Below are 16,549 nucleotides of genomic sequence, written 5' to 3'. Positions count from 1 at the left end.
TTCATAAAACCACATTTTACATATTACAAATTTTCACAAGGGTTTCTATTCTACTAAGGTTTTGCCTAATTAGGAACTTGCGCCTCAGTACTATTGACATAAGTCATTTGCTTTACATTGTTAACAAAATTATTATGGCTTACAAATTGTTAGTTGACAGGCTCTCAGATCAAATGTTGCTAACAGTTAAGTGAAACCATAACATCCTAAATTTTGACACCTGTTTGTTAAGGATCAGTATGCATGTGACAATGGCATGTATTACCTACTATATCCCAAAATGTCATGCATAGAAATGGGATTCCTCTGCGGCTCATACCTCATTTTCTACTGGTTTTAGAAAGGTAGGGTCAGGGGCTAAGAATCATTTGTATACCCAACTGAAGGATCATCACTATCCTACAGTTCCAGTTCCAGACAACCCACAAAAACCCAAAAGAAATAGTTATCACACAGAATGATCAGATGATAAAGCAAGTGTACTTATCAAAATTCCTAGGCGTATACGTGGACAGTAGGCTGAACTGGGAACATCACGTTCTACAAACACTAAAACGGCTGACGTCGGCAACATTTGCTTTACGAATTTTGTCACGCTTCAATGATATTACCATCTCAAAGTCAGCTTACTTTGGCTATTTTCATTCAGTCATGTGTTATGGCATCATCTTCTGGGGCAATACACCTGCCGCAAAGAAAATCCTCACAGCACAAAAAAGAGCAATAAGAATCATTTGTGGTGTACCCCCACGAACCTCATGTCGAAATCTTTTTAAACGACTTGAAATACTGACAGCAACATCTCAGTACATATATTCACTGATGTGCTTCATAATAAATAACCCCACTCTGTACGAAACGAATTGCCTACATCATGAACATAACACCAGAAGAAAAGAGGATTTCCACAGTGAGTTAAAGAACTTGACACTTATTCAGAAAGGGGTAAAGTACGCTGGAACGAAAATTTTCAATTCCCTACCCAACAGCATCAAAAGTATAAGGAGTAGTACATCAGTATTTAAACATAGCTTGAAAAATTATTTACTTGAGACCTCACTTTATCCACTAGAGGAATTCTTTCAGAGAAATAAGTAAAACCCACATTGGAAAGATGTTTTTAAATTTTTTGACACTGTTTACTGTTAAACTAATGTAATAATGCCCTAATGTAAAAATTCCTGTTTTTCTCATTTCCATTTTTGGGTCACTTTTAAACCCAAAGTGGGAAGTTTTGATTACTGTTCAAGGTTAAAATAGATGCAATAATGCCCTAAATATGAACCTGCTATCTTCACATTTATGTTGACTAGTTTTTAAGCTAATAAGTATGACTTTTGTGCACTGTTATTAATACTATAACAATGTCTTTCTTCTATGTATTTTATTATGTACATTGACACGTTCCACATCTGAGTGACTTGCTCACATGTACAGATCTATGGAACAAGTATATAAATAAATAAATAAATAAAACAGTACAAAGTGTGAATATTATACATTTCCTCCTGCTTAGGTTAATGGTGAAAATTGTTTGATTCTTTGTGCATTTGATGCTGGGCACAGTGGGCTTTAAAAAGCTTATGGATGCATCATTAATTTACAAGCAGTTCCTTGGAAAACTGCAAAAAAAAAAAAAAGATTTTTCACCATTTTTTTTTTCATACCAACATCCAGCTGCAGATTCCAAGATGGCTATGCACAAAAAAATGGCTGTAATTTTCATGATTTATTCCCAAAAGCATGATCTTGTACAACCTTGAAAAGTTTCTTGAAATCTTAATCTGTTTCCGAGATACAGAGGATCAAAATTATCCTACTTGTACACACAAAGTATGTGAGGCATAAACATAGTTTATAAAAGTGACATAGTATGGATAAATATGCTGTAAGGGTCTTGAGAACCCTACATTGCAGTAATGAAACACATGCAAAATTTCTTTGCACATATAATCTGGTCTGAGGTGTAAAATTAGTTTGTGTTATTTCAGTTTCACATTAATAAGCTATCAAACTTTTAATGACCCAGTAAGTTCTTTTCATATGAGTGACATGCCCTGTGGACTAGAGGAAAAACTCTACTATCAGAGCATAAAAAAGGTGAATATGCTCCTGTTTAAAAGGCTAATTGAAAAGTGTGGCACCGGTTGGCTCATTTTACCTTTCTCAGCACATGTGAAAGCATCCCCAAAAAATATTGGCATGCAAACATATTTGCACTTTTTCATGCTCAGAGAGAAGCAGACAGTAGCAGTGGAAAGCGATAGAAAAGCAATAAATACTGGAAGATAGTAGACAGTGGCTGTGGTACAGAAAGAGTGAAGGAGACAATCTCAGTGTGAGAGAAAGACAGGGACACAGTGGCAGAGGAACATAGTTGACAGTGAAAGTACAGAGCTAGGCAGAGGGTGAAGGAGACAGTGCCAGTGGGAGAGAAATAAAGACAAGGAGAAAGTGGAAGAGGGTGAGGACCAGTGATAATGAGACAGTCAGTGACAATGACAATGAGGAAGAGAGAGATATTGACAGTGAGAAGAAACAGCAGCAGTGAGAAGGAATGAATGAGATAGTATCAGTAAGAGATAGGAAAAGGGATACAACAAAAGTGAGAAGAGATAGCAGCACTAAAACAGAACTAAGGAGACTGTAACTGTGATACAGGAGACAGTGACAGCCAAAGACACAAAGAGGTAATGGTAGTGAGATGGCCTGAATGAGTTAGTGAAAATGGGCAAGTAGTGGATGGGTATGGGTGACTGCGTGTTAAAAAGAGCACAAAAATGTTTGCGTGCCAAAATCTTTGGGTAAATTTTTGAAGGTGCTCACAAAGGCAGAATGATAAAGGTGGTACCCCACTTTTTAGTCAGAGTCTTTTATACAGGAGCATATTCGCCTTTGTTGTGCTCTGATAGGAGCATTTTTCCACTAGTAATCTAGTACGTTTCATGTGATACTAAGCATATACTGAACTGATTTTCAGTTCAGTTACAGTGCACATTTAAAGTATGTTTGTCTACCATATTCATAAATATTTTTGTAAAGTTTTCATGCATGCTTTAATGTTTAACCTATTCTTATACATGATTGTGTCCATTTTACCTTGTGGAATGTTTCAGTGTTGAGTCTGCATGTTCCACCCCTAAGCACAACACAGGTCCTACTTTCCCAGTGTGTTTTTTGGAGCTTCACTGTATGCCATAGTCCTATGTGAGCAATTGTGTTCCATGCAGAACTTTTTAATGCAACATATTTTACTTTTTTTATGAGAGTGCTTATAATTTGTAAAGAATTTTGACACAATGTGTGAAAGTCAGCTCCTGCTATGGTGACTAGCTGTCAGGTCTGCTTGCCATTAGTTCTACAGATAGTAAGAACAAGTAATTTTGATTACCTTACTCTTGCCACTTACACTGGGAAAACAACAGTAAGAACATCATGTCATTTCTTTAAATGTAAATATCAACTATTTTGCAGCTAGTGACCTAAAAAAAGTTTTAATTTTGTGATGGAGAGACTTCTTCTTCTTCTCCCTATCCAGTGTTAGGCCTAGTGCCCAGTTACAGTCTCACTCCATCTCATTGCTTGTCTTGCTACATCTCTTCCACCTCTCAGTTAGTATATGAGGATATTTCATGGGGATCTGGCCGGTCTCTGTCTGTAGTATGATACCAGTCAATGAAGGGAGTGCCATGAATTACTAAAAATTCTGATCTGTGGGTTGTGAGCTTTGAGGTGAGTGACAGGGGAGGGGTGAGGTGTTTAAAGGCCATTTTTAATATTTTTCTTGAGTAACTCAAAAACCATGGCTTCTAATGACAATGTTTCCTGGTAGAAAATTAAAATTTCGCAGTAAAAAATTAAACAACAGTATATTTTCCACAAAAAAGATCCTCTTCTTTCTTCTCTAAAAAAACCGTTTCCACATCGCAGGGGATGGAAAAATCACTAATTATTAAAAATTTTGTTTTAGTAGTATAAAATCAATGTTTATTTTAAATGAAGTTGGTTAAAAACAAATATTAAATGTTGTACTATGTCTCAGAGCTGTATTGTGGGATAAATTGTATTGTGGGGGCATAATAGGGGACCAACAGGGAGAGGGGGTGGGGGGAACGATAGAAGCATGAGGGAAGGCAGATCACCGTATTGTGGTCAGGTGCTGCCTTCCATCATATATTTGCAAACTGGAGAGGGAGCAGGTGATTCCCCACTCTACCTAACCCACTACAATGTGTTTCACAAAGTTAACAAAGCCTTCAAATTACACCTTATGAATCACTGGCTATGCAGAGTCAGACATGTTGGGGGGGAGAGTGTTTATTTTCCACAGAGTGTGTTAACACTACATGCAGTACAGATATGAGCTACTAATAGTACTAATGCAAGACATTCATATGGACAGAATAAGTAAATCTATGGACATAGTGCTACAGTGAATAGACAAAATAACTTCACTTAGCATGTGTTTGTATAGTGGAGCTATTTTCAGTTTATTAAACGGGTACTTATTTGCAGTTTGAGCTTTTATGTAAAATACATTCCTCTAAACAATGGCTGAAAAGTGTTTATGAATGTGATGTTGTGAGTGGCGTATGTAGTTTAGGTGGGAAAGGAATTGGAATGGTAAATACGGCACCTCGTCCTGTCTAACATTTACAGCATATTGTAAAGTCGTGAATGAAGTTGTGGTCACTTGGTGATGAATTACTGAATAGCCAGAAAGTTACAGCAGTTCCCTCACTGTTAGTTGCGTTACTTGTAGACTGCATAATTCTTCCATTCAGGAAAGCTGGCACTTGTTGGGTGAGCTGCACTAAGTGCAGCAACTTACCACACACACTCACAATATATCTTCCAATAAGGCTGTGAATATGTCTGATGGAATGGAACTGATCATGTTCAAGACTAGAGCAACAATCTGCTATAATGCATTGCTTGATTTATGTTGAAGTATCTGAAGTTCCATAACACTAAGGTGACCTGCTTCTGTTGCAGAAGAGACAATTTAAGCCTCTGGGCCTCTTCAGATGTTGGGAAAGCTGAGGTTGGGTTGAAGAATCTGATACCACTCACAGTGTGAAAGGAATTCCAGCCAGTGATAGTGGAGACAATGAAACTGACATTGTTGAATACATGTTGGCAGCATGTTACACTTGCGACAGGCACTTCAGTGTGGTAAGCAATTGACAGCTCCAGCTGTTGGTTTACGGGAAGAACGACTGCTGGAAAGCCTCAATGCATGCTAGAATCTCTCTAATTTTACATTCGTGATCTCCTCGGGAGGTATAAGTAGGGGGAAGCAATATATTCGATACCTCATCCAGAAACGCACCCTCTCGAAACCTGGACAGCAAGCTACATTGCGATGCAGAGCGCCTCTCTTGCAGAGTCTGTCACTTCAGTTTGCTAAACATGTCCGTAACGCTATCACGCTTACCAAATAACCCTGTGATGAAACGTGCCGCTCTTCTTTGGATCTTCTCTATCTCCTCCATCAACCCGACCTGGTACGGATCCCACACTGATAAGCAATACTCAAGTATAGGTCAAACGAGTGTTTTGTAAGCCACCTCCTTTGTTGATGGACTACATTTTCTAAGGACTTTCCCAATGAATCACAACCTGGCACCCACCTTACCAACAATTAATTTTATATGATCATTCCACTTCAAAAATCGTTCCGTACGCACACTCCCAGATATTTTACAGAAGTAACTGCTACCAGTGTTTGTTCCGCTATCATATAATCATACAATAAAGGATCCTTCTTTCTACGTATTTGCAATACATTACATTTGTCTATGTTAAGGGTCAGTTGCCACTCCCTGCACCAAGTGCCTATCCGCTGCAGATCTTCCTGCATTTCGCTGCAATTTTCTAATGCTGCAACTTCTCTGTATACTACAGCATCATCTGCAAAAAGCCGCATGGAACTTCCGACACTATCTAGTAGGTCATTTATATATATTGTGAAAATAAGTACTCACTTAATAAACAAAAGTAGCTAGCTACACTATATAACTATGTGCTCAATGAAGTTATTTTGTCTACTCATACGAGAGAAATGGACAGGAAATGCAGGGGAGGTATAATATGACTGTAAACTGAAAAGTGAGTAGTGCTCATGGTCGAGGGAGTTGCCTATCCTGGAAGAACACTACAGTTGCTCTACAGGATGACTAAAATCAATTTCCCCTCTAGCAGTGTAGAACAGTGGCAGAGATTTTTAATGTCCATGTGTGTTTCTTGCATTAGTATTATTACTAACTCATACTTGCAGTCTGTTTAGCGTTAACAAGCTGTGTGAAAAATAAACAGCCCCTAGACATGTCTGTGCACTGTCTTACCAGTAATTCATAAGGTGTGCTGCAGAAGGTCAATATAACTTCGTAAAACTCACCTTAGTTACTTGTACTGGTGTAGTGAAATAGACAGAATGGGGAATTGCCTGCTCGCTCTTCAGTCCGCATGACCATAATTGAAGACCTACTACCTCCTCTCTTGCTTCTATTCTCCAGCCACCCCCCCCCCCTTTCCACTCTGTTACAAACCCAGAACACAATTTATCTCTTAATATGGCTCTACTGCACTTGGATGTGATGCACACATTCTCTACTGCTCTTGGATGTGATGCTCACATTTAACATTTGTTTTCAATCCATTCATTTAAAAATAACCATTGATTGTACACTGTTAAAACAATATTTTTTAATAATCTGCAATTTTTCCATCCTCTGCAATGTGCAAACTATTAGTCCTAGAGAAAAAATCAATAGGATCTTGTTTGTAGGAAATTTAATGTAGTTTAATTTTCTACTGTGAAAAATTTTCGCTAGAAGCAGCAGTTTTCAAGTTATTCAAGAAAACATAAAAATGTGACCTTCAAACTCCCCCCCCCCCCCCCTTAAATCCAGCACTCACATCCATTGGTCTGGATTTTCAATGTGTTATTCATGGAATTCCCTCCTATCACTGTACAAAAATTTGTGACCACACAAATGTTTTCTACTGAAGAGCCAAAGAAACTGGTATACCTGCCTAATATCATGTAGAGCACCTGTGAGCATTCAGAGGTGCTGCAACACATCATGGCATGGACTCGACTACTGTCTGAAGGAGGGAATTCACACCATGAATTCTGCAGGGCTGCCCATAAATCTGTAAGAGTACGAGGGGGTGGAGAATTCTTCTGAACAGCACATTGGAAGGCATCCCAGATATGTTCAATAATGTTCATGTCTGGGGAGTTTGGTGGCCAGCAGAAATTCAGAAGTGTGTTCCCTGTGCCGCTCTGTAGCAATACTGGACATTTGGGGTGTCACTTTGTTCTGCTGGAATTGCCCAGGTCCATCAGAATGCACAATGGACATGAACAGATGCAGGTGATCAGTCGGGATGCTTATGTATGTGTCACCTGTCAGAGTCATATCTAAACGTATCACTCCAACTGCACACGCCCCACGCCATTACAGTGTCTCCACCAGCTCGAACAGTTCCCTGTTGACATGCAGGGTCTATGGATTCATGAGGTTGTCTCCATGCCTGTACACATCCATCTGCCTGATACAATTTGGAATGAGACTCATCTGACCAGGCAACATGTTGCCAGTCATCAACAGTTCAGTGTTAGTGTTGATGGGCCCAGGCGACGCGTAAAGCTTTGTGTCATGCAGTCATCAAGGATACACAAGTGGGCCTTCTGCTCTGAAAGCTCATAGCGATAATGTTTCATGAATGGTTCATATGCTGACACTGCTGATGGCCAAGCATTGAAATCTGCAGCAATTTGTGGAAGGGTTGCACTTCTGTCACGTTGAATGATTCTCTTTAGTAGTCGTTGGTCCCGTTCTTGCAGGATTTTTTCCGGCTGCAGCAATATTGGAGATCTGATGTTATACCGGATTCCTGATATTCACAGCACACTTGTGAAATGATTGTACGGGAAAATCCCCATTTCATTGCTACCTCGGAGATGCTGTGTCCTATCGCTCGTGCGCTGACTGTAACACCACGTCCAAACTCAATAAAATCTTGATAACCAGCCATTATTGCAGCAGTAACCAATCTAACAACTGGGCCAGATACTCGTTGTCTTATATAGGCATTGCAACCACAACGCCGTATTCTGCCTGTCTACATATCTCTGTTTTTCAATACACATGCCTATACCAGTTTCTTTGGTGCTTCAGTGTGTATCATTTTTCCAAGATGTTCTGTAGTTCTGCACTGTACTGATAATTGATTTTACTTTCAAACCCATAAGGACTATGTCATATCTCTTCTGCTTGATAGTGTACAGTCAACTGGTTTTCTTATTAACTGCATCTTGGCACTCCGTCATCTCTACAGAGTGTCCAAGCTTCTCTGCTACACAAGAGGGTAGGTTTGGCCAGGGTGTTGTATTGTTTGAGTTTGGTGTGCCACTGAACAACAGAGGCTCTGAAGATGTAATTTTGTTATGCCCGTGACTTCTGTGTGAAGTCTGTGATTTTGTGTTGCATATTGTTTCCTTGTACTGTAGGTATTCGAGGATTTAGTTGTCTATTGAAACTTTTTTTCTCTTGTGACCTTCCACAGTGGAAGGCCACTACTTTGGTTTCGTTGCGGTAGATCTACATATCACACATTTTTTCTGTTAAGTGCAGGTTACACACTGTAGGCGGAACACAGAATACGTGTCTCGTTGTTATCTGGAAGTTGTACTGTAATGTGGTTGGAAAAATTGCCAGCTGTTGTAGCGTTTACTAAAAGAAAAACGGTTTTGTTGATCAAAGGCTATAGAAAAATGTGTCAATGTAATCAAAATGTTTTCCGCAAAAGAAAGCGAGATGTTTATGTTATGGCAGTATCATTTTATTATGCTGGTCAGATAACGGTTCAACTGCCCGCAGAGCCGGTTTAACATCATACGTCTGTAACACTGATGAACTACGGCCGCTTTTCAGCAATAAGTAGGCCCTACCGTAACCGCACGGTTAAAAATAAATTTAGGAATTCACAGATTATTTCCATTACTGTATTTACAAATTAAAAGTTTATCAGCCGCTCACAAGTAGAGAAATGCAATTTCCCTTCAGGAGGGTGTCGCAGAAATCGGGTAAAAGGAATTTCAAGAATGTTGTTCTTTTATGTCAATGTGCATGAAATGTCCGTCATTTACCCGCAACACTACTGTTCCGAATGAAAGCACATTTTTGTCTATGTTTTCTGCTGTTGCGTTATCAGCAGCAGAAAACTATTTACTATTTCCTCACTGTGGGTGCGTGAATATCTGAAATTGTATTCACAGAAATTTGCGGTGTAGTATCTCCGATTTCTACTGTTCACCCTCGAGAAACCAGAATTTCTAGAGGATACTCTCAACTCCAATATGAGTAGCGATAAGATGTAAGTTGCCATGACTTTTATTGTTGAACCAGCTCACAGTAGTTACGATCAGCATTACGTCATGCTTGTGCCATTAATGCCTTTGGGGTGGCATGGAGGGGACATCGACGTATACGCCAAGGTTACCAGTTGCTACATAGATACACACCCCCACAGATGTGAAACATCCTCGAACGACCAAAGTTGTTTGCTGGTAAATATTGTATATGTGCAATGTTTTGATCTTACCCGTTCAGAAAGCTACCAACCGTATAAAACAGTACAGCATCTTCGCATGCGACCTTTGATAACTATCAACAACATTTTGATGTCAGCACCTGTAAATAGTCTCGCTTTAAAAATTAAATGCTTTCCAGCCCTACATTGGACATCGACCATATGAAATTACGATCGGCGAGGTAAAACCTCGTTTTTAATCAACGTTATTGCGATGGATAACGAACAAAACTGGTTTGACAAATTTACTGTTATTGTGGAACAGAATATTAGAGGTGTGCAGGTAAGGCAATCACATAAATGATTTGTAATCATCAGCAGTAAAAGTGACATAAAAATTGTTGTAGCAACAGCTGAATTTGTGTTTGTACTGTATTTCAGATCGGCATATATTCTGTGGGCGTGATCGGACTTGTTGTGGCCTTGAAAAGTGTGCGACCGGTAATTATTATAACATAAGCTGCTTAAAACTTTGTAGCGTTGTATTTGATAATCGCCAACGTTGTTATCAAGATAAATTATCCTGTGTATTTTGAGAAAATTACGGTCACATGAAAAAATTCCAGCTGTGCACGCTTTTCATGAGCCTGTGGACAAATGTACCGGTACTCAAATCTATAACAAGCGAGCAGTTGTAAATGCATCCACTGACATTGCCGTAGAAAATATTGGACTTCGGTTTGCGAGAAAATTTTGGAGGGTCAGTCGTTTTATAAAGCCGTCTGAAAATGTCTCTCGTGGAATTACACAATTTTGCAGTAGGTACAAGAAATGAGCAATGAATGCTGATAAACAAAGCATTTCTATTAATGTTTCAAGCTGTGCATTTAGTTTAGAGCTCTTCTGACATTTTGTTATTCAGTGACAGATGCAGAAACATTTCAAAATCTCGTGTTTTACTTTTTATAACTTACCTGTCATACTGTCATTGGTATTCCACATATTTTCCTTGCAGTTTAGTTTCCATTATGGCTACTTTCCAGAAATAGCCACTGGATTACTGTACGCTACTTTCACAGAACTAAATCAGGAGGGAAACCTTACCGTAACTTAACTAGTACTCTCGTTGGAACAGATCAGTGTAACTAAACTTGCACTTGCTGTGATGCGCATATCTTGGATGTGTAAAACTGATATTGAAATTTGTACTAGAGGAATGATTCCTCAAAGCCATAATTGTCATCTAATTTTGACAGTTCATTATTATTTAAACTTGGAGAATGACTTTATAGCTTGCTGGAAGGGTATGAGACACAAATCATTTTTAATTGGAGACAGAACCTTACTTCTGTTTTTCATGTACCTACAAAAAAATGATAAAACACACAAGCGAAAATATTTGAAATCTTTCTTTATGTGAAGCCACGTTCAGGGGAATTGAGGGCAACAAATGTTGCTATAAAGTCATCAGTTCATGTTAAACATTGAAAATTATTTAGCCAAAGGATCTACCAGAAGAACATTCCACAAAAGGTAAAGGAATAGATAGGATGACAAACTTCCGCTATTCCTAGTAAATGTCACCATGTGCCATGTGGAATGTTGTGATTTTTCCACCTTAACACATAGTCAGTGACCAAAAACTGATGTGTTCATTTAAAACTTCAGATCCCTTCAACCAAAATGTTTTTGTATTATAATGTACAACATTGTATGACAGACTTACAAGGGGCATTCAAAACAGGTTCCATACAGGAAATTGCTAAACTTTACTCAGCAACAGTGGTTGCTCCACTGTCAAAGGATACCTGGGTGGTTCATACCACAGCTTTGAATAAAACTAAATTGCAAAGATATAATAAACTTTTCTAGATTGTTTCTGATTACTGATTAGATTAGATTAGATTAATACTAGTTCCATGGATCATGAATACAATATTTCGTAATGATGTGGAACGAGTCGAATTTTCCAATACATGACATAATTAGGTTAATTTAACAACATACTTAAGTTAATATAACAACTTTATTTTATTGTGTTTTTTTTTTGTTTTTCTTTATTTTTTTTTTTTTTATTTTTTTTTAAATATTTTTTTTTTCTTAATTTATATCTAAAAATTCCTCTATGGAGTAGAAGGAGTTGTCATTCAGAAATTCTTTTAATTTCTTCTTAAATACTTGTTGGTTATCTGTCAGACTTTTGATACTATTTGGTAAGTGACCAAAGACTTTAGTGCCAGTATAATTCACCCCTTTCTGTGCCAAAGTTAGATTTAATCTTGAATAGTGAAGATCATCCTTTCTCCTAGTATTGTAGTTATGCACACTGCTATTACTTTTGAATTGGGTTTGGTTGTTAATAACAAATTTCATAAGAGAGTATATATACTGAGAAGCTACTGTGAATATCCCTAGATCCTTAAATAAATGTCTGCAGGATGATCTTGGGTGGACTCCAGCTATTATTCTGATTACACGCTTTTGTGCAATAAATACTTTATTCCTCAGTGATGAATTACCCCAAAATATGATGCCATATGAAAGCAATGAGTGAAAATAGACGTAGTAAGCTAATTTACTAAGATGTTATCACCAAAATTTGCAATGACCCTTATTGCATAAGTAGCTGAACTCAAACGTTTCAGCAGATCATCAATGTGTTTCTTCCAATTTAATCTCTCATCAATGGACACACCTAAAAATTTGCAATATTCTACCTTAGCTATATGCTTCTGATTAAGGTCTATATTTATTAATGGTGTCATACCATTCACTGTACGGAACTGTATGTACTGTGTCTTATCAAAATTCAGTGAGAGTCCATTTACAAGAAACCACTTAGTAATTTTCTGAAAGACAGTATTGACAATTTCATCAGTTAATTCTTGTTTGTCAGGTGTGATTACTATACTTGTATCATCAGCAAAGAGAACTAACTTTGCCTCTTCATGAATATAGAATGGCAAGTCATTAATATATAATAACAACAAAGGACCCAAGACTGACCCTTGTGGAACCCCATTCTTGATAGTTCCCCAGTTTGAGGAATGTGCTGATCTTTGCATGTTATGAGAACTACTTATTTCAACTTTCTGCACTCTTCCAGTTAGGTACGAATTAAACCATTTGTGCACTGTCCCACTCATGCCACAATACTTGAGCTTGTGTAGCAGAATTTCATGATTTACACAATCAAAAGCCTTTGAGAGATCACAAAAAATCCCAATGGGTGGTGTTCGGTTATTCAGATCATTCAAAATTTGACTGGTGAAAGCATATATGGCATTTTCTGTTGAAAAACCTTTCTGGAAACCAAACTGACATTTTGTTAGTACTTCATTTTTACAGATATGTGAAGCTACTCTTGAATACATTACTTTCTCAAAAATTTTGGATAAAGCTGTTAGAAGGGAGATTGGACGGTAATTGTTGACATCAGATCTATCCCCCTTTTTATGCAAAGGTATAACAATAGCATATTTCAGTCTATCAGGGAAAATGCCCTGTTCCAGAGAGCTATTACACAGGTGGCTGAGAATCTTACTTATCTGTTGAGAACAAGCTTTTAGTATTTTGCTGGAAATGCCATCAATTCCATGTGAGTTTTTGCTTTTAAGCAAGTTTATTATTTTCCTAATTTCAGAGGGAGAAGTGGGTGAGATTTCAATTGTATCAAATTGCATAGGTATGGCCTCTTCCATTAACAGCCTAGCATCTTCTAATGAACATCTGGATCCTACTATATCCACAACATTTAGAAAATGATTATTAAAAATGTTTTCAACTTCTGACTTTTTGTTCGTAAAGTTTTCATTCAATTTGATGGTAATACTGTCTTCCTCTGCTCTTGGTTGACCTGTTTCTCTTTTAATAATATTCCAAATTGTTTTAATTTTATTATCAGAGTTGCTGATTTCAGACATGATACACATACTCCTGGATTTTTTAATAGCTTTTCTTAATATAACACAGTAGTTTTTATAATTTTTGATAGTTTCTGGGTCACTACTCTTTCTTGCTGTCAGATACATTTCCCTTTTCCGGTTACAAGATATTTTTATACCCTTAGTAAGCCATGGTTTGTTACAAGGTTTCTTACGAGTATATTTAACTATTTTCTTGGGGAAGCAGTTTTCAAATGCATTTACAAAAATGTCATGAAATAAATTACATATTAAATTGGCATCAGGTTCACGGTACACCTCATCCCAGTCTAACTGCTGTAGGCTTTCCCTGAAATTTGCAATTGTTAAATCGTTGACTGGACGTACTACTTTGGAGGACTGTTTAGTATTGCTGAATGGAGCTATGTCATATATTGTAACTAGCTGTGCACCATGATCAGAAAGACCATTCTCAACAGGCTGAGCATTTATCTGGTTAAACTTATCTTGGTCTATAAAGAAGTTATCTATCAGTGAGCTGCTATTCTTTACCACCCAAGTAGGAAAATCAATAACGGGTGTCAAATTGAAAGAACCGAGTAATACTTCAAGGTCATTTTTCCTATTACCCTCTTTCAGAGAATCTACATTGAAGTCCCCACAAATAATAATTTGCTTCCCCCTGTCTGACAGATAGCACAACAAGGAGTCCAAATTTTTCAGAAATAGATGAAAATTTCCTGATGGGGACCTATATACAGTTACAATTATAAATGTGCCTTTATTTAATTTAAGCTCACAGGCACATGCTTCTATATGTTTCTCTACACAAAACTTTTTTGTTTCTATACTTTTTGCACAATGATAACTTTTGACATATATGGCAACTCCTCCTTTCTCCATATTTTCTCTCATTACATGTGCAGAGAGCTTATATCCACTTACATTTACCTTATCCGTATCAGGAACAATGTGATGCTCAGACAGGCATAGTATATCTATTTCATTCTCAGCTTCTAAATCTTCTAAACAAACCAGAAGCTCATCTACTTTATTCTTTAAACTCCCAATATTTTGATGAAATATACTTACATTATTTTTAATTATACTTTTATGAGAACCTTTCCTTATTCTAACATTTGCAGTACTCTCCTGTCTGAGTTTCTCATTGTGCTTAGGCCTAGTTCCTATACCAGTGGTCACACAGTGTTCAGAGAGGCAGATTATGTCAACTGGGTTGGGTGACTTTAATTCATCAATGCAATTACCTAGGACTGAGATACAACTTGGTGGAGATAAAATTTCTGGTGATTGGTGAAAATTTATAATTGATAGCTGTGATTGGTGATCCAATGTGCTAGAATTGTGCTGTTTAATTTCTTTCCTAAACTGAAGATTTGTTTCAATCCTGACCTCTCGTAGAACTTGACATCTTTCTGTCTTACCTATCCTAAAAAAGGTGCTGCTCCAACATCTGTAACCACTGGTATTTTACCATTCATGGCAGTGCCTCCCCCCCTTAAATTTCCTGCTATTACCCCAGCCAGTTTCCCCTTCCCTTTCCTGTTGAGATGTAGGCCGTGCCTGGTATAGTCCCACCTACTGAGATAATCAACAGGAACCACACCAATATGAGCCCCCGCACCCGACCCAAGCAGCCGTTCCAACTCCAAATTAACTCTCCCAACAGAAGAGTTCAAATGAGGCCGGTCATGGCGTCTCAGGACAGATACAAATTCAACATTGGTGTTCCACAATGCAACAGTAATGTTAAATGTAGATGATCAGTACTGAAATCATTGTTTCTGTTTATCTAGATGTGTCATACCCTAGCAAAGATTCAAATGCCCAAGTGTAGATTAATCTTAGATAGTTATATAGGCAAATATAACACTAACAAAGTCACAAATTATCATATCAGAAGAAGAATTCACCTCAGAAAAATGTAAAATTACAAGTAGACAGATTGGTTGAACGGATTTACCTTAAGGAAAGGAAATTCCACTATTGCTGATAAGGGACAGTATAAAATAGAAAAATAAAAGCACAAAAACTATTCCTAGCTTTTATTGGGGCCGGCCGGAGTGACCGTGCGGTTATAGGCGCTACAGTCTGGAGCCGAGCGACCGCTCCGGTCGCAGATTCGAATCCTGCCTCGGGCATGGATGTATGTGACGTCCTTAGGTTAGTTAGGTTTAATTAGTTCTAAGTTCTAGGCGACTGATGACCACAGAAGTTAAGTCGCATAGTGCTCAGAGCCATTTGAACCATTTTTTTTATTGGCCATTTCTTGTATGTCATTGTATACTGTCAGTACTTGACATGTGTAATTCACACTTTCTCTGAAAATTTAACAAAAAAAAAAAAAGGAACAGGTGAGAACATCTTTCTTTTATTCACCAGTTTGAGTACTGGCTTCATTATTTAGAGTATGTTCAGGAATCACTGTTGCAATTTTCCATGAAACAAAATTAAAATCAAAACATTTACTTCTTATCAAGACTGAGGGACTGAAATTGTACAGGACATCATTTGAGCAAGAAATTTATAAGAATGTATGTATGGAGCAGAAGACGGTGTGAAAATGAATCATGCCCAATGGGAAATTTGGGATAAGAAGGGAATTTAAGTGTTAAAGATGTGGTGCTATAAAATGACGTTGAAAATTAAGTGGACTGTTGGGAAGTGAGATGGTTCTCTACAGAATCAGCACAGAGAAATATACATGCAAAACATTGGCAAGAAGAATGGGCTGGACTGTAGGACATGTCAAGTCATCGGGGATGGACTTTTTGAAGAGGGTAAATTGGGTGCAGAAAGACATAGGTTGGAATGTATCCAATAAGTAATTTAGGATGTTGTGTACGTGTGCTACTGTGAGATGAAGAGGGTGCGAAGAGAGAGGAATTCATGGCAGGTTGCATAAAACCAGTCAGAAGATTAATGACCCCACAAAAAAAGTGTGTGTAAGTAGCTTTGAGGATAAAATTGTAATGTGGTCCATCTGGTACTGGGTACTGTTGTTAGGTGTTCAGTTTGACCTGTTGAACATCCATTGGAAGGTGCGGTCGGGTGGGGATGATGGAAAGGCAGCCTTTGTGGTATTGTACAACCTGCTAACC

The 16,549-nt window shown here is 37.9% G+C and overlaps 1 protein-coding gene across 2 annotated transcripts in view; it reads left to right on the top strand.

Annotated features, from left to right (window-relative positions):
• The first annotated feature begins 9,423 nt into the window (after positions 1-9,423).
• The window catches only part of LOC126203007 (uncharacterized), a 36,743-nt gene continuing 29,617 nt past the window's right edge, over positions 9,424-16,549 (top strand). For both annotated transcript variants that reach the window (XM_049937208.1, XM_049937207.1), the window contains exons 1-3: positions 9,424-9,580; positions 9,744-9,886; positions 9,985-10,044. In XM_049937208.1, coding sequence (XP_049793165.1) covers positions 9,818-9,886; positions 9,985-10,044 — 129 coding nt within the window. In that variant the 5' untranslated portion in view covers positions 9,424-9,580; positions 9,744-9,817. The remainder of the gene's footprint in view (positions 9,581-9,743; positions 9,887-9,984; positions 10,045-16,549) is intronic.

This window comes from Schistocerca nitens, chromosome 9 (assembly GCF_023898315.1).
Source record: "Schistocerca nitens isolate TAMUIC-IGC-003100 chromosome 9, iqSchNite1.1, whole genome shotgun sequence".
NCBI classification, from domain to species: domain Eukaryota; kingdom Metazoa; phylum Arthropoda; class Insecta; order Orthoptera; family Acrididae; genus Schistocerca; species Schistocerca nitens.
This window is presented reverse-complemented; position numbering and strand designations above follow the sequence as displayed.